We start from the raw sequence: 23,803 nt of genomic DNA on the forward strand, positions 1-23,803 counted from the left end.
CCTAGAGGGAGGACTGTGCCTCAGGAAACTGTGTATCTAAGAGGGTGTGGAGCAGGACACGATCCCACACTCTGTAGTTTCAACTACCAATGGTGTTGTGTTGCGTGCAGCAGCCAAGGGGCGGGAGAGTATCCTCAGGGTGGGGGTACCGGTGAAGCCCAGGTCGGCCTCATGTGAAGAGCTCCGGTGAAAGACATCGAAGTACCTACTGTTGTGAGTGGAAGCGGTCCCGTGTTCCCCAGCAGGAGCCCCGTGGTCACATGGGCGTCTCTGGGAGTCCAGGAGGAACCAGGGGCTGAGATAGGCTTAGGACGGGAGGGATGTTCGTGCTTCTCCTTGGAATACACGTGCTTCTCCTTGGGGGGGGGATTTCACCTCCTTTTCTTCCCGTCACGGTCTGGCATTTTCTGTCATGGCGACCAGTGCTTGTGTAATTTACCAAAAAAATGACAGTGAAGTCTGAGGTGGCCGGAGCTGGCCGAGACAAGTCATCCTGGAGACTTGCTGGCGCTGGCCAGTTAGCCTGAGGAGGAACTTGGGCCCCCGAGGGCATCCTGTTCTCAGAGATAAGCAGTGCGAGCCGCAGGGTGGGTCCGAGGGTGGGAATTCGGCTCGGCGTGGTCCAAGGGCCGGGTCCTCCGAGTCCCCAGGCCCCCGGGGGCAGCAGGCGCCGGTCACCGACCTGCTCAGCGCCGCGCCGGGGCCGAGGAGAAGCCGAGACGCAGGGCCTCCCAGCTTCCTAGAGAGACCGCGGGGGGCGCGGCGCGCATGCGTGATCTCCGCCGCCGGGAGGAAGCGAGGCGCGGCCGGCTCGAGCACCGAGTGTGGGGCGGCGGCGCGAGCCGGTGAGTGCCCTTAGGGGCGTGGGCGCGGCGGGAGCTCCCCGGGGCTGGCCAGCCTGGCCCGGAGGCTGCGTCCCGGTCCCGGGCAGTCGAGCCGTGATCCCGACGGGCCGAGAGGGTTTGGGGAAGGGGGTGGGTGTCGTCTTCACGACCACCTGGGCTGGGCGTCCTGGGGTGGACGGCGGCGCCTGGTTTCTCCAGGCTTTCTGTTCTCATCCGGTTAGGCCTTTATAAAGCGTGTTCGTCGGAGATCATGAGATCATAAAGGTAAAAGGAAGAAAGTAAAAGTGGCCTGGATACGGAAGTCTTTATGTCCAGGCCTCTTGACCTGGAGACGTGCACACCCCTGCACCAGTGCCGAGCCTTCTGGGCGGCCCTGTGTAGACTTAGCACGATGGTGAGCCATCAGAATGGCGATAAAGTACTCGGGACTCCATCCTACACCACCTAATGCCTTTACCATGTAAAACTACAGGATTCAGTGATGTGAAGTGTAATCTCGCTACTTTTAAAATTATAATCCTTTGGGCGCACTCTCAGTCTGGTTTAAATGGGTGCTGACATTCTTATTATGGTTATTACAGTGCGCCGAAGGCGTGGCGTTTGCAGTTGGTGTCCCAGAGTCTGCCTTTCCACCTAATGCAAGTGTTCAAGGAGTGACTGACTGCCCGTAGGAGTGGCCCGCTTCCAGATAAGCACGCAGGCAGGACACAGTGCAGTGTTCCCACCGAGGGACTGGAGGGACTGACCGTGGCCCCCTGAGCCACTACCCCCAGGCTGAAGGGGTCGGGGAGTGGTCCAGTCATGTGGGAGTGGGGCCACCTCGAGTGAGCAGTGCCGAGTTGACTGTGCACGCTGAGAGGGATCGTGCTGCCCTGGCTACCTTAGTGCCAGGAAACAGCAGGCAAATGTTGATTAAAAAAAAAAAAAATCCCCAGTGCAAACTGAGGGTAGGAATATCTTGAAGATAAACATCAGAATGAATTTAGACGGTAAACTAAGGGAAGCAGGAGAAATGCTTTGTTGCGTTAGGGTTTCTGGGAAGTTTTGGGACATCACGTGTTCTGAGAGTGAAAGTGCAGCAAGTATAGTGAAACCTACCATGTGATGTTTTGCCTTTTTTTTTTTCAGTAACAATGTTCTGAAGGAGGACTTGTGTTTCCTGTCACCCTTAGGCATCCTTCCAGGTTCTTTCCGGCCTTCTCGGGGGTGTGTGTTCTGTTACACAGCACCAGTCACTATGCCACAGCACAACGGCAGTGCTTCCTGGACTCGGGGTTCATTCCTGTGACTTAGTGTGAAGGGCCTTGTAGGTGCCGAGCAGATGTGTGAAATTACTGAAGTAGTGAACACAGCTTAGCAGATAAGAAGTGACAGTTTTTAATATCCTCAGCTTTTAAAAACAGTTGAGAGCCATGTTTTTCACAAACCGAAAATGTCTCGAACTTCTCTATTTGCAATTTTTTAAAAATAGTTGGAGATTTACAGAGGGATGCAAAAAAAAAATTGCTGAGGTCACAGTTCACTTCTGTCTTTTATCCAGTGTGCTTCAAGTGAATATCAATATCTTGCATAACCAAAGTACTCAACAAAAACAAGAAATTTACACTATGGAAATGGGTGTTTGGCACAGCAGTGGATAAACACATCCCGTAGTCAAGTGCTGGGGTTTGAGTCTCAGCTAAACTTCTGATTTCAGCTTTGTGTTCCTACTCACCTCTGGAGGTGGGAGGTAGCAGGTCACGGTGTTGGGCAAAAGAGCCAGAACAGGAAAACTTGTATTTCTCTGGAGTCAGCTGGAGGAGCTGTTACAGTTTCATTTTGTGAAGTGAGTTTTTGCTGACTTAGGGTGGTAAGCCACTGGTTCCCTGCACTTTGTGATCTGTTTGTGAATTCTGGCTTGTTTTCCACCTCAATGGTTCCTCGACGGTTCTACTGCTCAGGGTCCCTGCCTCCTTGTGGGAGACCACGCGTGAGTTCCCAGTTCCTGGCGATTGCGTGGCCCAACCCTGGCTGGGAGGGAAGATAATGTCTCTCACTTTGTGTTTCTCTTTCAAATAGAATAAAAAGAAAATGAAAACAAGATCATAAAATGGTACTCAATTCTTAAAAAAAACGCACTGATACAGTGCTATTAATTAAGCTATTGGGTTTATGAAAAAACTGTCAGTGCTATTTGTGCTGTTCTGTTCCGGGATCCAGCCTACATTTCCCCAGTACAGTTACTGCCTGTGCTTCCTCTGCTGGGCTCTGACAGTTCTTCAGTTCTTTCCTAGTTGCCATGGTCCTTGATCTCCTTGAAGGGCTGTGTGTTTGTGTATTTACAATGTCCCTTACTTTGTGTCTGGTGTTTTCTGTGTTTGGAATGAGGGTGAGGTCCTGGTCTCACCTCACTAGCCCAGTCCTGTGGTACCGGCCACGTCACCACTTTCACTTTGTGTCTTAATTGGGGAAAGATCAGTAGATGCTTTGCATGCAAATATTGAGCTTCTTCTTAACTCTCACCCACTGATTAGCATCCATTGGCGGCTCTTGCCCCGGGGCGGTGAGCAGCTAGGCTTTGCTGCTTATTCCTTGTGCAGTTACTCAGGGCACTGTTCCTGAGGCAGAGTTGTGGCTTTTCTTTCCATCTGTTAATGCGTCAGTTACGGCCTTGTGTGTTGGGGTGTGTGCGTTTAGTTTTTTGGGCTACAGCACAGTGCTATCCTTATTTATTATGTTGCTTCCACTATCCTGCCTTTCTTTGACTGTTGGGAGGAGTGCTGTAGGTTGCTGTCTATGGCCCTACGCCTCATCCTTTTCAGAAATGTTTCCCTGGTTTTCTGACACTGCAGATGGTATTTCTCCTACCCTAACCTCACATCAGCTACTGCTCCAGAAACACCTGGTTCGTTTTCTTGGAGAATGGGACTAGTATTGCACACTGTATGTATGAACTTATTTCTTAATTGATAAATTAATGTAAATATTACTTAAATTTTTTTTTAAAATTTATTTTTGTTGGAAAGGCTGATCAGATTTACAGAGAGAAGGAAAGACCAAAAGAAAGATCTGCCATCTGCAGGTCCACTCCCCAAATGTCCTCAAAGGCTAGAGCCGAAACTGATCTGAAGCCAGGAGCCAGGAGCTTCTTCCGGGTCTCCTCCATGGGTGCAGGGTCCCAGGGCTTTGGGCCATCCTCCGCTGCTTTCTCCCAGGCCACAAGCAGGGAGCTGGATGGGGAGTGGGGCAGGAATCAGCATCCATGTGGGAATGCCAGTGCTTGCAATGGAGGATCAGCCCACTGAGCTACGGCACTGGCTCCTATTTTAAGATTTTAAATGTGTACCCAAAACAGTCTTTCTCTAGTGGTGATTATCTTAGAAACTTGTTTGCATATTGTAAATTTACAGTCTGTCCCTTATGTTGCATTCACACTGGTAGGAAAATGCAAGAATAAGAAACGAACTAGGATTTTAAAGGGAAAACAGATCATATTGGCCATGGAGCTAAGAAACGAAATAACAAGAAGAAAATCTCTGAAAAATAATGCCAAGATTGAGGCTAGTATCTTTGATATTTTTTCGTATGGATGCCAGTTAGAGTCCTGGATGCTATACTTTGTATCGACCTCTGTACTAATGCACCTGGGAGAGCAGCAGAAAATGGCCCAAGTGCTTGGATGCCTACACCCGCTTGGGAGACCAGAAGAAACTCTTACCCTCTGGCTTCGGAACAGCTTAGCTCTGGCCATTGTAGCTGCGGGGAGTGAACTGGCGGAGGAAAGATTCTCTCTCTCACTCAGTTACTCTGCCTTTCAAATAAATAAATTTAAAAGGAAAACTTAAAAAAAAAATAACCACCAAATCTTGGTTGAAAGTTTCTCTGTTTTTTTTGTTTTAAGAAGTATTTGTTTATTTTGAAAGAGTTAGAGAGAGCTAGCTGGCTTCCATCCACTGGTTCTCTCCCAGATGGCCGCAGTGGCCTGCCCTGGGCCAACCTGTAGCTAGGAGCTTTATCTGGTCTCCCACCTGGGTGGCAGGGGCCCAACCGCTTGGACTGTTTTCCACCCCTTTTCCCAGGAACTGGAGCATCTGGGACAGTAATTGGAGTGCACGTGGGATGTGGGCATTCATGCCCACGATGCCACAACACCTGCCTCTCCTGTTTGTAGCAGTTTCCGTTGTGGGTGAGATGTGCAGCTGTGGGAACAGAGGTTGGAGAGGAAGAGCCAGCTGTGGTCTCTCCCCTGGCCTGCGTCTGCTTGTTCACAGTTGTGACAAAGATCTCAGCAAGATGAATAATGAAGCCTTTCTTCTGTCCTCAAAAGCTGATTGGGAAGACAGGACGGCTGTCAGAAATTGCGGTAGGGGAGTGGGTGGTGGAATTTGTGGCCCAGCAGGCAGTGAAATACTGTGGGTAAGTGAGACTGATGACAAGCTCATAAAAATCGACGTGGATCTGTTGTGAAAAATTCTCTGGGTGAGTCTGCCAGAAAGTTCCCTCTGCAAAAGCACAAGTATGTGGAGAATTGTGGTAGAACTGATGGTCTCCTCGACACCATCTCCTGCTTCTTTGGATGATGGCTTGGCTTTGGGCTTATACTTACCCCTTTGCAGCGTCCAAGCCCATTTTGGTGTTGTGCGACACACCCTGTTTTGTGACTGTGGGAACTTGGACCATTTATACCTCATATAAGGGAATAGCATTTTTCTCGTGGTCACAGGAAAGATCTTTGTAGTAATGGTTCCTGACTGTAGTTGGGAGAATGAAGTGGCAAAGAGAGTTTGCCAAGTCCATTGCGAAGTTTTTTGACCACAGTGAAACACTGGTTGAGGATGCATATGAACTTGAAATATTCATGGCAGTCTTGCCACAGAAAGAAAAATCAATAACCTGGGCCTGGCACTATGTTTTCAATGGCTAACTCCTCACCTTACAAGTGCTGGAATCCCATATGGGCGTTGGTTGTGTCCTGGCTGTTCCACTTCCCACCCAGCTCCCTGCTTGTGGCCTGGGAAAGCAGTTGAGGACGGCCCAAAGCCTTGGGACCCTGCACCTGCGTGGGAGACTCAAGGAGTTCCTGGCTCCTGGTTCAGATCAGCTCAGCTCCAGCTGTTGTGGCCATTTGTAGAGTAAACCAACAGATGGAAAGGTCTGTTTTTCTGTCTCTCTTTTTCTCTGTAAATCTGATCTGGCTTTCCAATAAGACAAGTAAATCTTTAAAGAAAAACAAGAAAAAGAAATAACCAACTCTGAAAGTGGCCCAGTTACTACTGGTTCATGCTGAATTACTGAGTGGGTAGGGGAAGAAACATTTAGTATGAACATTAAAATGTTCCTGCTGTGTCCTGAGACTCTAGTCCATTCTGGCCAAATAGAGTTTCTAGCCTACATATGAGAAATTGTAGCTCTGATGTTTAGTTGTATCCTCTTTGATTTGCTGATAGTGTTGTTTCATTCGCTTTTTGGGACAAGTATGTTTGCTAAAGCCATACAGACTTTTCCCATAGCTCTGTGCTGCTATGCACCATTTAAAGACTTCCTTTTTTTTTTTTTTAAATCATTAACCTCTTTGGTGACTTTGTGTTATTTTCCATTTCATTGGTTGTTTGCCTGAGAATTCAGGGTACAATTTGAGTATGACAAATTTCCTTCTCACACTATTTTGTGGGTGTATGTATCTTTTTTTTTTAAAGATTGATTTTCCAATAAAAATAAAATAAGATATATAGAGAGGAGGAGAGACAGAGACAAAGATCTTCCGTCACTGGTTTATTCCCTTAGTGGCTTCAGTGGCCAAAGCTGAGTTGATCTGAAGCCAGGAGCCAGGAGCCTCTTCTGGTTCTCCACATGGGTGCAGAGTCTCAAAGCTTTGGGCTGTCCTGTGCTGCTTTCCCAGGCCACAAGCAGGGAGCTGGATAGGAAATACAATAGCTGGGACACCACCAGCACCCATATGGGATTCCAGTGCATGCAAGGCGAGGACTTGAGTCACTAGGCTACCACCCCGGGTCTGGGTGTGTGTATTTTAAGATTTGGGGAGAATTTGAAAAGAAAAACACAGCTTTTTAATTTGTTTAAAATAGATCTCCCTGTTATATTTTGTATTCTTAACCAATTAAAATAGCCTGTGGCATTTTTAGTTTTAGATTGTTTTATGTTTTCACGTAGTGTATCTCTGTTGATTTGTTTGTGCCTTTTGTTATTTGACATTTTCTGAACTTTGTTTCAATGAAAAGAAGAAAATGGGTAAAAAAGCTGATTGGTGCACAGGCAATTGACCGAGTAGTAAAGGTTCCTAGTGGGACACCTGAATGTCTTTTCGGATTGCCTGAGTTCTAGTCCTGAATGCTCCCAGTTCTGCCTTCTAACTCATATGCACTGTGGAGTGCAGTGTAAACAAGTAATTTCACTAATTAATTTATTTGGAGACAGAGTTTCTATATGCTCGTTCATGCGCCAGATGTGCACAATGAAGCCACAAACTCAGTCCAGTCTCCCCATATGGGCATCAGGGATTTACCTACTCAGGCCCTTCCCTGGTGGCTCCCAGGAAGCACGTTAGCAGGAAGCTGGAATCTGGAATGGAGCTGGGACTTGCACTTAGTCACTCAGGTATGGGGTGGGGCATCCCAAGGAACATCTTGATCTCTGTGTCAGCAGCCACCCCAAAGAGCAAATAAATTGAGTAAGTTTCTTCTTTTTTTTTAAATCTATTTTATTGTGTTGTTGTTGACAATCTTTACATAGTTAATTACAGTTAAAGAAAGAAAAAGAAAAAAAAAAGGTTCAGGGGGATAGGGAAGTGGGTAATACTATTATGTCCATATTGTTTCCATCATGTATCTGAGGTAAAATTGAGTAAGTTTCAAAAGCAATGAAAAGAGGGTTAGTTGTCTTTCTTGTAGGCACTTCACAGATATTTCACTGACTTCTCCGAACATTTTTTAAAAAGACATACTTTTTATTTATTTGAAAGGCAGAGTTGTAGATAGACGGTGGGGTTTGATAGAGGAGAGAGAGGGAGAGAAATTGATCTTGCATCTCTTCACTCCCCAATGGCAGCAATGACTGGGGCTAGACTAAGCTGTAGTCAGAAGCGTCATCCAGGTCCTCCATGTAGGTGCAGGGGCCCAGGCACTTGGGCCATCTTCCTTTGCTTTCCCAGACTCATTAACTGAGAGCTGGATGGGAAATGGCATGACCAGGACTCCAGTTGTCACCCATTTGTGCCCATGTGTTGTCTTAGCCCATCACACCACAACATGTCCCTTCCTTGGACATCTGCATCAACCACTTCAAACAGGCCAGCTTGGGGACTTATTTTCATTTTGAACCTCAAGTTCCTGAGATAAATCAGTGTTATTTGTATTTCTCACCGGGTGAACGTCTTCAGAATAGTGCTCTCTGGCCCCAACAGCCCTCTGGGCCGCCCTGCCAGGTTCTCCTCACTTTCAGCGGCAGTGTAGTTCTCTTCGTAGTTTTTCTTTAGATTGTTCTGCAAGTCTCCCTCTTTCCCCTTGCTCATCAGCAGGTGTTTCTGCTTCCTGTTGGTGCTGCTGCCTCTCCCACTCTTGCTATGTGTCTTCCAGTCTCCTTTCATGTAGCATTTCATTTGTTTTCCTTGTTTCCTTTGAATGCTTCTTCTAACCTTGGCCCCTTCCCCTCACTTCTCTGCCAGCACTTAGCAGCCTCCCAAGCTGAGTGACACCTCATGGAGCTCTTTCTTTGCCTCCTGTTGGTCCTGGAGCTGTGGTTTCCTGCGTGAGGCTGTGTCTTTTGATGCAAATCTTCTTCACATCTCAGTTGACAGTGATGTCTTTTTGCATTTGCAGCACTTGAAGCTGAACACATTGAGTAAGTATTGGTTTCTAGTCTAAAGGAGGAGAAAGTGGTTGTGTGTGTGTGTTCCCTGTCAAGTGGTGAGTCCACTTCTTGGTGAACATGATCAAGGGATGCACCAAAGGAGTTATCATGCAGCTGCACCTTTTTATTTGCAGCAGATAAGGAGATCCGGATGTCACTTCCAAAGCTACAGCTGTGGCTCCTCTAGAGAGGGCAAATGAACATGTAAGAGAGGATGCTCTTGTCATCCCGATTAGGGGCTGGGACAAACCCACATGAGTCCAGTTTAGAAACAGCCCACCATGCTTCACGATGTATAGTGTGAACTCACTGATGCTCACTTGTCCTGTCTGGGTCGTGGGTGGTTTCAGGCTTGCAGCTACCTGCTTCCTCTTTGTGGGCTCTGCAAACTCTGCAGTCATACAGGGAGTAATTCTTGAAATTTGTTTCATGGTGATGGGAATTGGTGGGGATGCTGCTGTTTTCAGGCACTTCCGTGCTCATCTGGTGCAGGGAGGAGTGGGACAGCTGGCAGCAGGTGCAGAGGCCTTGTGTCTATCTCTTGCTTCGCAGCATTGTGTGTCTTCAGCCTCTGAATTCAGTGATCAGTAATGGTTATTTTAGTAAGTTGCTGGCTCCGACCTGATGGACTGCTTTATTGACAATGTGTGAACACTCGCCCCTCAATAAGAAGCTTATGGGGTGGGAATGTGACCAGTGAGGGGCTCCCCTGATTAACCAAGAGTTGTATGAGATCAGTTCTGCAGTGTCCATATGATGTGCATAAAGGTAGCCCAACCTGTGCAATTAGAATCTTGGCAGGTTTGTAGGCAGAATGTGGCATCACAGAACGCCCAAGACACTCGCCTTCTGTGACTCTTCTAGGCCCTAACTATTCCCACACCAGGGAAACACTGCTTATACTGCTGCTGGATGCTGTTTTTGTGGACTCTGGGTTTTGTTTGTTGTGTTTGGGCAGCATTTTTCTCTTCTCAACCTCACTGGTCACTCTGTCTTACCTCTGTGCTCAACGTTCAGCCATCCTTTTCCGGTGTGGTGGAGATTGGCTAGAATAGAGCCAAGGTCACCTGCATGTCTTTTTTCTTTGCAGTTGCTTGAGTTGCAGCCTCCCATTTGTATCTCATGCCTCCTGGTGATGTGCTGTCCCTTCTAGGTGCCACCATCTGCAGTTCTAGGAGCTACTATTTATTTAACCAGATTGCTGGTTATAAAAAAGCCAGCAATTCAGCAGCATAGGCTTATGTTATTTTTATTTAGGCCTGTTGGTGGACAAGTAGGTTATTCTGTTATTACAGAGAATACTTTAGTGAATACTGTGCAAATGTTCATATAATTGTGTGTGCAGTTTTCTGGGGTGGACTCTTAGAAGTGAAATTCCTGGGGTGGGCATTTGTCTCAGCAGTGAAGATGCTGCTGGGGTACCTGTTCTGGTGAAGCTCCTCAGTATAGGGATAAAAGGCCTGGAAGCAAGGCCGGTAGCAGGAGCTTATTTCGAAAGCATCTCCCCAGGAGGCTGTCAGGAATTGGAGTGTCCTACTGAACACTGGTTTCAGGAGAAATGATTTAGGCTTTTTAAAAGTTTTTTTCCCCCCTCTTTTCTCACAATCATGAACATAGGGAGTGGCTTAGGGACAGCCAGATGTCTGGGTTGATAAAGATGAGCCTTGCGTGACAAAGTGGTGCTCTGTTTGGACAGAGAAGCAAAAGGGTAACTCCCTTCACCTTCGTTACCCAGGCTACCCTGAGGCTTTGCTTTGCACTGCCAGCTCACCACGTGCAGAGGGAGAACTGTGAAATGGGTTTCAGGAAGTGAGCAACCCTCCCTCACTCCCTGCCTCCAGGGCCCTGGCTGCAGTCTCAGTACCTTTGTCCCTTCCTGAAGTAGTTGGGTTCAACTCTCAGCGCTGCTTTCAGTTCCAGTGACCTGCTAATGCAAACCCTGGGAGGTATTTGGGGAGTGAACTAGCAGGTGGGGCATCTCTGTATTTCAAACAAATAAAATTTAAAAAGAAGTGGAATTCCTAATCCACGAGGACTGTGCCACTTTAGTTCTTCTGCCCTTCCTGGGGGCTGTGTACACTTCTGTCAGTAGCGTGCGGTTTTGTTGCAGTGTTCAGTGTATTGCTGTTGCTTGCAGGGATTGTAGATGATTTTCGCTGACCAGTTTCTCGGCTGGGACTCATCCAGCACAGGGCCGAGTCCCTGCTTTTCGGTTTTCTTTCAGCAGCACTCCTTTGAGACCGTAGAGACACCAGGGAGCAAATACAGTGACAGTGCTGGATGACCTGCTGCCTTTGACTGTCAGGGAAGGGGTGACTAGAACAGGCTTGTTGGAGAACAGGTCTGGGGGGTGTCAGTGGAGGTGGCGTTTGTCAGTCTGAGGCAAGAGGTGAAGCTCGTGCTTGGCCAGGCCAGACGGGTTTGAGAGAGCAACTGTTGAGACTGGTCCAGCAGAAGAGTGTTGATCTGTGGCTGGTGGTTACAGGCACAGGGTGCTGAGGGCAGGCAGCTTTGTTACAAAGGGCTGGGGGGTGGTTGAGTTTGGCTCCCTTTGGCTATGCTAGCCATGAATTCCAACATGGTCTTTGCAGATAAAGTTTGTGTAATCCTTCCTGATCTTAGCCCTTATTCCATGTGGATCAGTTCTGTTTCATAAAGGGAGTTTAAGTTGTTTTTGTCAGGTTCAGCTTTGTCTTAAGGATTTAAAGTTGCCTTGCTGCTCAAGCGACCTTGTCTCCCGGAGACCTCGGGCAGGTTGCATCATGCAGCTAGCTGATGTGGGTTAGGCTAATTGGGCCTTGTGGGATACTTAATCAGACCTTAGGGCAGCCTTAAAGTTATAGCCACAATGTGCCTCTTACGGTGTATTACAATCTTTTGTCTTAAGAAGTCATTTTTTAACTCAAGATTCTTTTTATAATCTTACTTAGTTGATTAGGGTACATAGGGTGAAGAGCTACAGGAAAGTGGGTAAGGCCATTGTTTCCACACTAATACCATCATTTTTTCCCCTGTATCCAGGATCAGGGGAGAAACAAAGGGAGAGGCCCCATCCCAGGTCCCTGATGTGAGGCATTCTCCGAGGGTCCTGCTCATGCAGTTTTGATAGTTCAACAGTTCTGAATTGCTGCCAATCTCACCGTTTCAAGCACCATGAAATCTCTCCGGAATCCACTGGCTGACATAGTCTCTTCATGGTTGGGTTTCTGAGATCAGCAGTTCAGTTGGAGGGTTCTCCAAAGAAACTTTGTCTGAAGTGATCCCAGACCTGATTCTTGTGTGTACTTGTCAGTACAGGGTCTGGCACAGTCTGTCATCCCAGTCAGCTTATGCACATGCTAGTGGTTGCAATTGCTGGGTCAGTTCTGTTTGCAGCCCAGTCTTCCACTCAAACCGATGGGTGTTGCAGTCCAGCCTGATCCTGCCCACTTCATACTCGGTCCTTACACAAACCAGTGGGAGCTGCAGCCTAGTTGGGGCGACTCCCCATAACCCCTGCCAGGCCTGCCCCTACCCTGGTTCCCAGCCCTTTGTAACAAAGCTGCCTGCCCTCAGCACCCTGTGCCTGTAACCACCAGCCACAGATCAACACTCTTCTGCTGGACCAGTCTCAACAGTTGCTCTCTCAAACCCGTCTGGCCTGGCCAAGCACGAGCTTCACCTCTTGCCTCAGACTGACAAACGCCACCTCCACTGACACCCCCCAGACCTGTTCTCCAACAAGCCTGTTCTAGTCACCCCTTCCCTGACAGTCAAAGGCAGCAGGTCATCCAGCACTGTCACTGTATTTGCTCCCTGGTGTCTCTACGGTCTCAAAGGAGTGCTGCTGAAAGAAAACCGAAAAGCAGGGACTCGGCCCTGTGCTGGATGAGTCCCAGCCGAGAAACTGGTCAGCGAAAATCATCTACAATCCCTGCAAGCAACAGCAATACACTGAACACTGCAACAAAACCGCACGCTACTGACAGAAGTGTACACAGCCCCCAGGAAGGGCAGAAGAACTAAAGTGGCACAGTCCTCGTGGATTAGGAATTCCACTTCTTTTTAAATTTTATTTGTTTGAAATACAGAGATGCCCCACCTGCTAGTTCACTCCCCAAATACCTCCCAGGGTTTGCATTAGCAGGTCACTGGAACTGAAAGCAGCGCTGAGAGTTGAACCCAACTACTTCAGGAAGGGACAAAGGTACTGAGACTGCAGCCAGGGCCCTGGAGGCAGGGAATGAGGGAGGGTTGCTCACTTCCTGAAACCCATTTCACAGTTCTCCTGAACCCATTTCACAGTTCTCCCTCTGCACGTGGTGAGCTGGCAGTGCAAAGCAAAGCCTCAGGGTAGCCTGGGTAACGAAGACAGAATTTTTGTGTGCATCAACTACTGCCACCCAGGGACATATTAGCAGGAAACTGGATCGAAAGTGGAGTTGGGACTTGAATCCAACTTAGGACATAGCCTTATTAACTAATACATCACAACACCCAGCTTATAGCTTGTAGTTATATGCCAGTACTTATTTTGCTATGTTGTAGAATATATTCTTAGTTTATAGGTAACAATTGTGTTAGTTAACTTCCTGTTATTATAATGAAATACGTGTCCTGGGATACTTATGAAGTGGAAAAGTTTGTTTTGGCTCATAGTTTTGGAGTTTCAGGTTCAGCATCAGGCGGCCTTGTTGGTTTGGCCTCTAAGGAAGGTAGAGTGGTAGAGTATGCAACATGGCCAACTGGCAGACAGAGATAACTCCTGGGCTGGGCGTAGCTCAGATGGTTACAGGGCTTGCTCTCAGTGACCTAATGACCGTCTCTAGGTCCTGCCTCCTGAAGGTGCCACCACCCTCCAGGAGCACCCTCCAGGAGTACCGTTCTGAGGACCAACCGTTTCATAACCGGGTTGTTGGTGGGCAAACAAACTGCTGTCAAAACCCTGGCATTCTAGCCTCGGCCTCCAGACAATCATGTCCCTGTCACAATGCAGTCACATCCAGTCAGTCCCCAAGAATACCCCTTAGTTCAGTTCCATCAGATCCTGGATCAGTGTAGCCTTCCTATCGCGTTTCTGTCAGCATTCAGGCCTTCAGAGCCTCTGCTGGTCACTTGGAATGCTCTGGTCTCGGCACCGCAGGCATTTCCTCCATGCTTCCCCAGCCTATTAGTTAACCAGCTCCACGACTGCCTCCATGTTTTTAGGTTCAGTTTCAGGAATGACCTGCTCCTCAGCTTTTCATTGCTGTAAAAAGGAAGGAGGCTTATTTTGGCTCAGGCTTTGGAGGTCCAAGAAAGATCAGGCAGCCCCATTGGTGAAGCCTCCAGTGGGAGTAGTGGTGGAGCAGGGAGTGCGTGCAGAGAGGAATCACAGGGCAGCCTTGAAACAGACAGTGGGGTTGTGAAAACTGCCTAGAAACTCTGCCAGCCCCATGTTCTAAAGATTCACTGCCTCCCACTGGCATCACCTGACAAAGCCTTTAGCCCATGGACTTTTGGGGGACACCCAGACTAAATCTAGAGTTCAGAGACAGTCTTGCCCTGGGCTGCTTCATACACCAGGCAGTAAATCTGCGCAAAGGCTCAGGCACATGTTCCCTCCCCTAGAGTCCAAGTATCCCAGTGATCAGATCTAACAGCACCGTGTGTGACGGATGTCATTCCTCTGTCCTCTCCTGAATAGTGACTTCTGGTGTCGCGGTACGTGGCGTTGTCTCCTGCCGTGCTGAGAGGACGCTCCCGAGGACACTGCAGCAGCACAGTGAAAGCGGTCCTGTTTTGAGCTCTGCTGGACAGACCCTAGTCAGGAGTGATGCCTCCAGGCAGGTGGTACACGGTCCATCCTGCCCAGGCCCAGGCCTCAAGGGAGCGTGGGCGCTTTCAGGTGGTCAAGAAAGAGTATGAGGATGAAGGCTACGTGTCAGTACAGCCTGCCAGGCCACAGACACTCAACCGTCCTGGCCAGGAGCTGTTCCGACAGCTCTTCAGGCAGCTTCAATACCATGAGTCTTCTGGACCCCTAGAAACACTGAGCCGGCTCCGGGAGCTCTGCCGCTGGTGGCTGCGGCCTGATGTTCTCTCCAAGGCCCAGATGCTGGAGCTGCTGGTGCTGGAGCAGTTCCTGAGCATCCTGCCCGCGGAGCTGCGGACCTGGGTGCAGCTGCATCGCCCCGAGAGTGGTGACGAGGCTGTGGCCCTGCTGGAGGAACTGCAGAAGGATTCTGATGGGACTTCGTGGAGGGTGAGTGTGAGCAGGTGTGGTGCCCAGGGAGCTCTGCCTCCTGGTAAACCACCTTGTCTGGGTTGGGGTGGCCCTCCAAACTGTCAGTGTTGAGGAGTACAAGGGAAACCTTCTTTTGCTATGCCCAGGGCACCTGGACCTGAGCCGTGGCCCCTTGGGTGGCCCTTCCCCCTTCCCAGAGGAACCTCAGCTCCAGGATCAAGTCAGCGAGTGTCTGCCAATGGCAGAACCCACACCTTGGCTAATGCTGCAGAGTCCAGTTCTACATACTACCTGTAACCCAAAAAGTGATGGGACAGGAAGGGATTGATCTTAAGGACAGGAGTCTTGGCCTTTGAGTGGGAGAGTATCCATTTACATCCAGAGAGCAGTCTGCATGGAGTGTGTGTGTGAGTGTGGGACTGGGTTCCACATAAGTGCCATGGGGCAGCTCTGGGCTGGGACATTGAGAGACCTCAATCTTAAACTTCATTCCATAGCCTACAGTGTCCTTGGTCACCTTGCTGTGCCTTTCAGAGCCTAGGTTTATTGAGAAGAACATGCAGAAAGGATCTTACCCAGAGGACTCGTCCGGTCTGGGTTTGAATGCCTAAGCTGTGAGCTGGCTGTGGCCTTGGCGCTAAGTGGCACTGCCGCTCCCAGCCGGGTGACGGAGAAGAGCGAGGCTTGTGCATCCGTCTGCCCCCGCTGCGCTGAGGGAGCTGACGCCTCCTATAACTTTTGAGTTTTCTAAATGGGGCAATTTTTTACAACTCTCAAATTTTACTTATATAAGAATATATTTTTTTTATGTGTAATTCCCATATAATTGAAAATTGCTGCTACAATTTCTGAAATAAATTTGATATTTCTTCCAAATTTACTATAAAAATGAGCTCAAATAGCACATCTGAGCATGGTCTACCAGCAGTAAATAGAAATACATCAAGCCATAGCCATTAAAAATGTATGTTTTTGTTCAACATTGGGTGTTATTTTTTAAAAATCTGAAAGAGCATTTATAATTATTAACAAAATAATGAGATGTTCAGAAGGACCTAATTTGTGCTTTGGTTGTATTCAGTTAAAGTAGAGCTAAAGTAAGATTTGTTTTTGTTTTTAAGATTTACCTCACTTTTATTACAAAGTCAGATATACTGAGAGGAGGAGAGACAGAGAAGAAGTGGAGCTGCCGGGATTAGAACCAGTGGCCATATGGGATCAAGGCGAGGACCTTAGCCACTAGGCCACGCTGCCGAGCCCTAAAGTAAGGTTTTAAAATCCGTGAAAACATTGCCAGCTGAGCAGAAAGGGCCAAATTGGCTGAAAGCTGGTTCAACATCAGAAGACAGTGGGAGCTGGGAGAAAACCTCCAAAATCCTAACAAAGGAACAGAAATGTTTATAGTGCATTTATGGCCACAGACTCATCCTGTGCCTCATCAGGAATACTACAGTATGAAAAACCAGGCGTTAAGAAAGTTTGTCATTCAGCTTGTTTGGTTGTGCTTCTGTTTTTCTCTTGTTCTCCCTCTGGAGGGGCCTGGGTGCAATAGGAGGGGCTGCTGTGGTCAGTTTAATGTCTTTAGTTTGTATCTCCCCACCAGTGTTTAATGACCAGAGGCTGAGGCTTGTCCGTGTCAGGGCAGCATATATTTGGCCACAGGGTCAGGATGACGTTCAGTGGCATTACCTCCTGTCCTCACATCTCTGTGAAAGACCACTTTGCGTCAGACCAGGGCAAAGGTCCCGCTTCCTGATCTCTGCTTGAATGGGCATGGCCTGTTTCTATACCTGAGACTTCCGGTTCCAAGGCTAATCCTCATAGTTCCCAGAGCCTTTTGAGACGCGGCCTTTTTAGTCAGGTTTGCAGTGTGCGCTTCGTGTTCTGTGAGGTCATTGTATGTGGTAGTGCCTAGAGTGATGCTCGACTTGGACCTGTACAGAGAACCATCATCAGGTGAACTCTGCAGGACTGAGAGTGGGTGAGGTGCCCCTGACAGCTGAGGACGGAGAGCAGTGCCACAGTGACTTGTCAAGGGCTTCTGTTGAGCTAGCGTTCTACTCCCCCAGGGCACTCCTTAGAGCCCAGGGAGGCTGAGAGGTGGGAGGGGCCGCCCTGGGCTCTACCTGGCTGGTCCCACCCTTAGCCTCTGCCCGTTAGTGATAGGCTGGGAGCCCTGTTAGAGCCTAGAGTTTGCTTTCTGATTCCCATGGGGAATCCTCTCACAACATTTTCTTCTTGCCAGGACCCAGGCCCTGTCCAGAGCCAAGATGTGCATTGGATGGGTACAGGAGCCCTGCGAGCCACAAAGCTATGGCCCCCTGCTTCACCTCTCAGGAGTGGTCCTGCTCCGGGGGACCAGCTGGAGCCTCCCTATGAAATAGGAGTGCGTGACTTCCTGGCTGGGCAATCCGGTACTTGCTGCCTGGCTCCAAGACCCCAGCCTTATGCCACGTCTCTCAGATTTCCTTTAATGTTGTCCTCACCATTTGTCCTCCATGAAACTCTGGCCTGGCTCTTAGCCCTTTGTCCTTTCTGTCTCTTCTGTGAGCCACGTCTGGCCAGTTTCTCCTGCTGCACCCCCTACTCTCCCTGCCCAGCCCCTGGCAGACACTGAGAACTGTGAGATGGGTGTTTACCAACAGCCTGTACTTCCCTGCTGGTGGGTCTAGGAGTCCTCTGTCTGTGGGAAGAGTGGGCTTCTCAGTGGGAAATCTGGAGCCAGGTGGCTCTCTCACAGTTCCTTATTCTCCTTCAGATCCCCATGCTGCCCAGGTGCCTTCCCTTTCCCAGAGAGAGGGGAGCCCTGGGGACCAAGCGAAGGCAACAAGTTCCCCACCAGCCCAGCCCCAGGTAAGCTGCGGGGCTTCGCTCCTTCCCTGGGTCTCCACACTGCTGCCTGAAGGTGTGCTGCCACTCCCTTGTCTTATGTTTTCTCTGCCCAGTGACCTCACGAGCAGAAGCCCATGTTCCAGAGAACAGCTTATCCCCCCGACCCAGAACGCCTTTGCAGAGAGATCTTTTCTTTTCCCTTTGCCATATCCATTCTGTGCTCGCTCAACACCAGCCCCACACCCCGGCCCCCAACTCCCCAAAAGCTGGGAGCTATGGCCCAGCTCTAGGCCACAGTGTTTTTTCAGGCAATTTTGACTTTCAAGGACGTGGAGGTGATCTTCTCCCAGGATGAGTGGGCATTGCTGGACTCGGCTCAGCGGAACCTGTACAGGGATGTGATGCTAGAGAATTACGGGAACGTGGCTTCTCTGAGTAAGTCATCCATCTGCCCATGTGCATATCTTCACTCTAGCTTGTTGGCTTTTAGTATGCACTGTAGAAAGGGCCTGTCCTGGGTTTCTTCCTAGTTCTGTGACTACTAGCCTGGTCATTTAGTCTAGCATCTCAATGTCCTGTTTTGGAAATTGGAATTATTAACGCTTCACACTGAGTTATTATAAAGATTAAATGGACTGTGTTTCCTGTTACTAGCCCGTGTAAGATCTTCAAAGAAAATATTGGCTGGTCGAACAAACTGAGTGGTTGTGTGGTTCCCTCCTCCAGAGAATCCTAACGGTCTTTTTGCCTTTGACTTCTCTTAGTCTTGCTTGTCTCTGCCCAGGGCTACCAAAAATGGCTGTGGGGTCCCCTGCCTGACCTCCTTTCCACTTGCCTTCCTGGCCTTCCCAACTCCCTGTCTCATCAGCCTGCAAAGTCCCATGTGATCCTTCTCATTCCCTTTGCTGCAGTGGGACCATTCTCCAAACCTGCTCTGATCTCCTGGTTGGAATCAAGGGAACCGTGGGGCCCGAATGTCCAGGAACCCCAAGCTAAGAGAGGGCCAGCTGATGCTCCCACTGGTGAGTTCGAGACCCTTACCAGGTCCTGCCTGTCTTGTTATCTACTCTTCTTTTCGTTTTGAAAGGAGCCAGATCCTCAGCACCAGTCTCACATTTGGGTGGCAGAACTACTTGAGCCTTCACCTGCTGCCTTCCAGGATGCACAGCAGCAGAAAGCTGGGATGGGAAGCAGACCTGAGATTTGAACTTAAACACTCCACTCTAGGATGTGGGCAATGTAATCCCTGTGCCAAATACCACACATGCTCTTCCCTTTCTAAAGATCAAGTCTTGTCACTGGGGACTTCCTCCATTGTTCACTGGAAGGAAGGAAGATCTTTCTATTTTTCAACACTGTTATTTGAACAGCATAGTAGCAGAGAAATGATCCAAGATAGTACAGGGAGGTTGCCTTCTGGTTCACTTCCCAAGTGCTTCAATAGCCAGAGCTGGATTCGGCTGAAGCCAGGAGTGAAGAACTCAGTCCAGATCTCCTGTGTAGGTGGCAGGAACTGAGTTACTTGAGCCATGAATGCTGCCTCCCAGACACTGAAGAGATGGGCAGCTGGAGCCAGGAATTCAATCCCGGCTCTGATATAGGATGTGGGCCTCTTGACTGGCCTCTTAACTGCTAGATCAAAACTCAGTGCCATGATCCTACATGGCATGATTTTTGCCTGACTGCCATTATCTTCACTAAATAAAAATATTATGGACATTGTGCAGTGAACAGGTGGATGGGGGTTCTCTGTCTATCTCTGTGTCTCCATCTTCCTCTCTGTATCCTCTCAAGCAAATAGAATTTTTTTTTCATTTAATAAGAGTTCCTTCTCTTGTTTTATTTTTGTCAGGAAGTGAGCTCCAGATTCAAACAGACAAGTTCATCTTAAAACAGGAGCCTTTGGAAGAAGCAGAAACCTGTGCTGTGTTAGCGGTGTGTCCTGTAATCAGTGTTTCTGAGGGAACAGAACTGCAAGAATCTTCTGAGCCAAAGAACAGGTTAAATGAACAGTGTGGAGATGTCGTACAAGTGGAAGATAAAAAAGAGGAGACTGATTGCAGTGACGGGTATAGAAAGGAACCACAAATACTAGGAGGAGGGAATAGTGGTGAGGTGAAACATGTTACCTATATGCCAGTTTCCAAAAGAAAGCAGTCCCTGAGGCATGGCTGTGGCAGATACTTCAGAACGAGTTCACACCATTATGACTACAAGAAACATGGGAAAGCGCACAGACTCATGCTTGGGAGCTTCAGCCTACATCAGAGAATGCATGCTGGGCTCAAAGGGAACGAGAAGGATCTGTGTGGAAAAGGCTTCAGCCTCAGCTCTCATTCCCAGCACGGGCAGAGTCTTCACCTGGCAAGAATGTTGTACAAGTGTGGTGACTGCGGGAAGACTTTCAGTCGAAGCTCTCATCTGGCATATCACCAGAGGCATCACACTCAAGAGAAACCGTTTAAATGCAGGGTGTGTGGGAAAGCTTTTGGATGGAGCTCAAACTGTGTGCGGCACGAGAAGATTCACACTGGGATGAAACCTTACAAATGTAGTTTATGTGAGAAAGCTTTCCAGCGTCTGTCAGCCTACCGTCTGCATCAGAAAACCCATGCAAAACGCAAGTTTCTGGAATCAAAAACGAATCCATATGAAGAAGTTCTCAACTGCAGTATGGAGTTTGCTTATCATTTGCGAGACCAAGATGACGAGAGACCCTTTGACTGCAACCAGTGTAGAAAATCCTTCCATTGTAAATCGTATGTTGTGGAACACCAAAGGATTCACACCCAGGAGAAACCTTATAAATGCACCACATGTAGGAAGACTTTTCGGTGGAGGTCCAACTTTACTCGTCATGTGAGGTCGCACAGAGAGGAACAGTTATTTAAACAAGAGGAGTGTCAGGAAGACTTAAGGCAGGAGAATTACAGTGAACCTCAGGACGCACCCTCTGGGGAGAAAACTTTCTCCTGTCAGCAGTGTGGGAAAACTTTTACTCGAAAGACAACCCTTATAGATCACCAGAGAGTTCACACCGGGGAGAAACCCTACCAGTGTAGCGACTGTGGGAAAGCCTTTGCCTACAGGTCGGCCTTCATTGTTCATAAGAAGAAGAAGCATAACATGAAAAGAAAAGCTGAGAGTGCTCCAACTTCTAGTCAGGACACGGTGCTCCAAGTTCCCCAGGGCAGCCACACTAAGGAAGAGCCCTACAAATGTAGCCAGTGTGGGAAAGCCTTCCGCAATCATTCCTTCCTTCTCGCCCATCAGAGAGTTCACACCAGAGAGAAGCCTTACAAGTGCAGGGAGTGTGGGAAAGCCTTCAGGTGGAGTTCCAACCTCTACCGCCATCAGAGGCGTCACTCTTTGAAGAAACCATATGAGTGTCATGAAGAGCAGAAGACTCCAACTCTGAAACCAGACATCCTCACGGAAAAGAAACCTTTTTATTGTCAAGAATGTGGGAAAACCTTCACACGTAAAAGAAGTCTTTTAGATCATAAGGGTATACACAGTGGAGAAAAGCGCTATAAATGTAATTTGTGTGGGAAATCTTATGATAGAAATTACCGCCTCATTAACCATCAGAGAGTCCACTCTGCTGAGAGGCCGTTCAAATGTCAGTGGTGTGGGAAGGATTTTGTTGGGAGACATACCCTTTCTCTTCATCAGAGGAAACACAGCAGAGCGGCGCAGTCTGGGTGCAGCTTGCCTGGGTTATCTTCTGCTCAGGACACAGGACTGAGTATGCAGGAATTAAAACCCAGTGGAGAAATGCCCCCAAAAGATCGTAAGGAGGTTGGTGACCAGAGCTCCAGGCACCCCAAACTGCAGAATTTGCCCATGGAGGGCAAGTGCCACAAATGCAGCATATGTGGGAAAATTTTTGACAAGCATTCACTGCTCATTAGTCATAAGAGGTTTCATACTCGAGAGAGGCCCTTCAAATGCAGAGAGTGTGGCAAGACTTTCAGGTGGTCTTCCAACCTGGCTCGGCACATGAAAAATCACATCAGAGATTAGTGCAGGGCCTGACAGTGACAATGACAACGGGATGGGGAGTACCTCCTAGCTACCCTGCTAGAGAGCCTTTCGTGGTGGAGAATGCTTCACAAAGGACCCAGCCCTCTGTATTTTGGAAGCTAGTGGCAGAGTTCTGAGGATTTACAAGCTTGCTGAGGCCCCAGCCCACCTGCCAGAAAGAGGTGCTGGGACAGAGCAACAAGTTCGCTGGGGCTTCTCCAGCTCCAGGAATGGCCTGTGCAACAACAGCCCCCACCACAACTCTAAAGAGAGACCCTTTATGGTTGTACAAAATATTTGAGGCCTGGTGGGCTGTAGCTGCTGAGGCTAGTTGGATTCTGCATTTCTCTTTGAGCTTGACCTGTGACAGTTTCTGTCCTGTTGATACCAGAAATAGCAGCAGCAGCAGCAGCAAGAATCAGTCTCTACATGCCTCCTGGGGCTTTTCTGGCTGGATCTTCAACTTCACAGTTGGCTTAGTGTGTCTCAACAGGAAGAGGCAAGCAAGGTGCCAGGCTCAAATGCTTGGAGAATGGAGCTATATTGGTGCCTCACTGCCATCTCCACCATGCAAGTGTACACGGGCAGCAGCAGAAATGTGCTGAACACCTCTCTGAGACAGGCATGCATGTGAGTGGTGTGTCCTGTCCTGGGTCTTCACATACAGGAAACAAATGAGGCATACATTATTCTGGAGAGTGATGTTGTATGGTGAAGTGAGCCAGAGAGCAGTGAGGCGTGCTGATCAGGAGGAGTCACTACTGAGAAGGTCACTTTTCAGTCAAGTCTTCCAAGAGGCGAAGAAGTAAGCCACGTGGCTGTCTAGGGAGAGGATTCCAGACAGAGGACCTGGGGTCTTTTCTGATAGAAAGGAAACCCTGGTGTAGAATGGAGTTTACCAAGCGGAAGTTAAGGGAGAGGCTGTGGAGTCGATGGGCTGGCCTGAGCGGGCATCATGGATCGCTGTAGGGCTTGGACTCCCTCAGAGAGGGCAGGAAGGAAGGGTCTTGGGGATAGTTCTTGATTGAGTGATGTGATCTGAACCTGAAACATTCTGCAAGGGTTACTCAAGAGATTCAGGTCTCAGTAAGATAGCATGGCTGTAAGACTTTTATGAAATTACTTCTACCAGTGTCCATGATTGGCACTTTTTAACCCAGTTTGTGAGTTTCCTGGAAGATCTTGAGCACTCACCAGCAAGACTTACTTTTGTACTTCTCTACCTAGTCTCAGAACTCTGCAGGTACACTTTCACCTCTATTGCCCTTTTGGTGTATGAGATCTGGTGCCGGCATCAGATTCAACCCAAGGGTACCACTGTCACATGCGTGTTGCCCCTGGAAGAGGATGACCTGGTGGGAAAGGGGCCCCTTCTCCCTTGTCTACCTACTGGCATTGAAGCAAAAAGCAAGAATCATCATCTGTGACAAATGTGAAGGAGCAACACTTGTGGGATATGTGTAAATGTGTTGAAGAGCACAGATTATAAATCTCTGCATTTCTCTGATATGAGAAAGTCACCTTTTCACAGTGCAGGCCATTTCTTGTATGAGAAGAAACCATCTTGGACAGTCTGTTGGTAGAGGAATAGGAATAGTCATAGTGTCCCATGGTTTGCCGTGGCAGGTGAACATGCTACTGCAGAGTGGAGTCACAGTGTGGGCAGTGGGTGGAACAGGTCTCCTGTTGGTGTCCTGGCTCTGCCATCCCCTTGCCTAACAGTGCTGCCCCAGACTGGCTCTAGAAATGACAGAGCAGAAGCCACACACCTGTGTGTTTTGGCCCCAGGATTATGGGAAGAGCTTGGAGTCAGATCTGGGTGCCGAGCTCCTCGTGTCTTTTCTTGGCACAGTGATGTTGGTTATCGGAGTCCTGTGTCGATTTTCTTCAGTTTACCTCACTATACTGCCCGACTCCGGGGGCTGGTTTATGAGGGCTGTGGGTTTTATCTCTTACAACAGAGTCCTCACAGAGGTCCATCCTCCTCTCTGGCCACACCCCTGCCCCTGTGCCCTCATGTTGGTTGATGTTACAACCATAGAGATATACT

The 23,803-nt window shown here is 48.7% G+C and overlaps 1 protein-coding gene and 1 pseudogene across 6 annotated transcripts; both read left to right on the top strand.

Moving 5' to 3' along the window:
* LOC131482938 (signal peptidase complex subunit 2-like) overlaps positions 1-13,558 on the top strand; it is a 37,322-nt pseudogene extending 23,764 nt beyond the window's left edge.
* Positions 13,559-14,353: 795 nt separating this feature from the next.
* Positions 14,354-22,158, top strand: ZNF445 (zinc finger protein 445). 6 transcript variants are annotated; one of them, XM_058679027.1, is made up of 7 exons: positions 14,785-14,913; positions 15,042-15,300; positions 17,141-17,309; positions 17,654-17,748; positions 18,036-18,162; positions 18,639-18,749; positions 19,580-22,158. In XM_058679027.1, the coding sequence occupies exons 3-7, from the start codon at positions 17,177-17,179 to the stop codon at positions 21,751-21,753; spliced, it is 2,640 nt and encodes an 879-aa protein (XP_058535010.1). In that variant the 5' UTR covers positions 14,785-14,913; positions 15,042-15,300; positions 17,141-17,176; the 3' UTR covers positions 21,754-22,158. The 6 variants fall into 6 exon arrangements, with proteins under 6 accessions (XP_058535007.1, XP_058535008.1, XP_058535011.1 ...); XM_058679024.1 differs by lacking the exon at positions 15,042-15,300 and having other exon boundaries at positions 14,354-14,913; XM_058679025.1 differs by lacking the exon at positions 15,042-15,300 and having other exon boundaries at positions 14,354-14,913; positions 18,054-18,162.
* The last annotated feature ends 1,645 nt before the right edge of the window (positions 22,159-23,803 follow it).

This window comes from Ochotona princeps, chromosome 21 (assembly GCF_030435755.1).
Source record: "Ochotona princeps isolate mOchPri1 chromosome 21, mOchPri1.hap1, whole genome shotgun sequence".
Lineage (NCBI taxonomy): Eukaryota > Metazoa > Chordata > Mammalia > Lagomorpha > Ochotonidae > Ochotona > Ochotona princeps.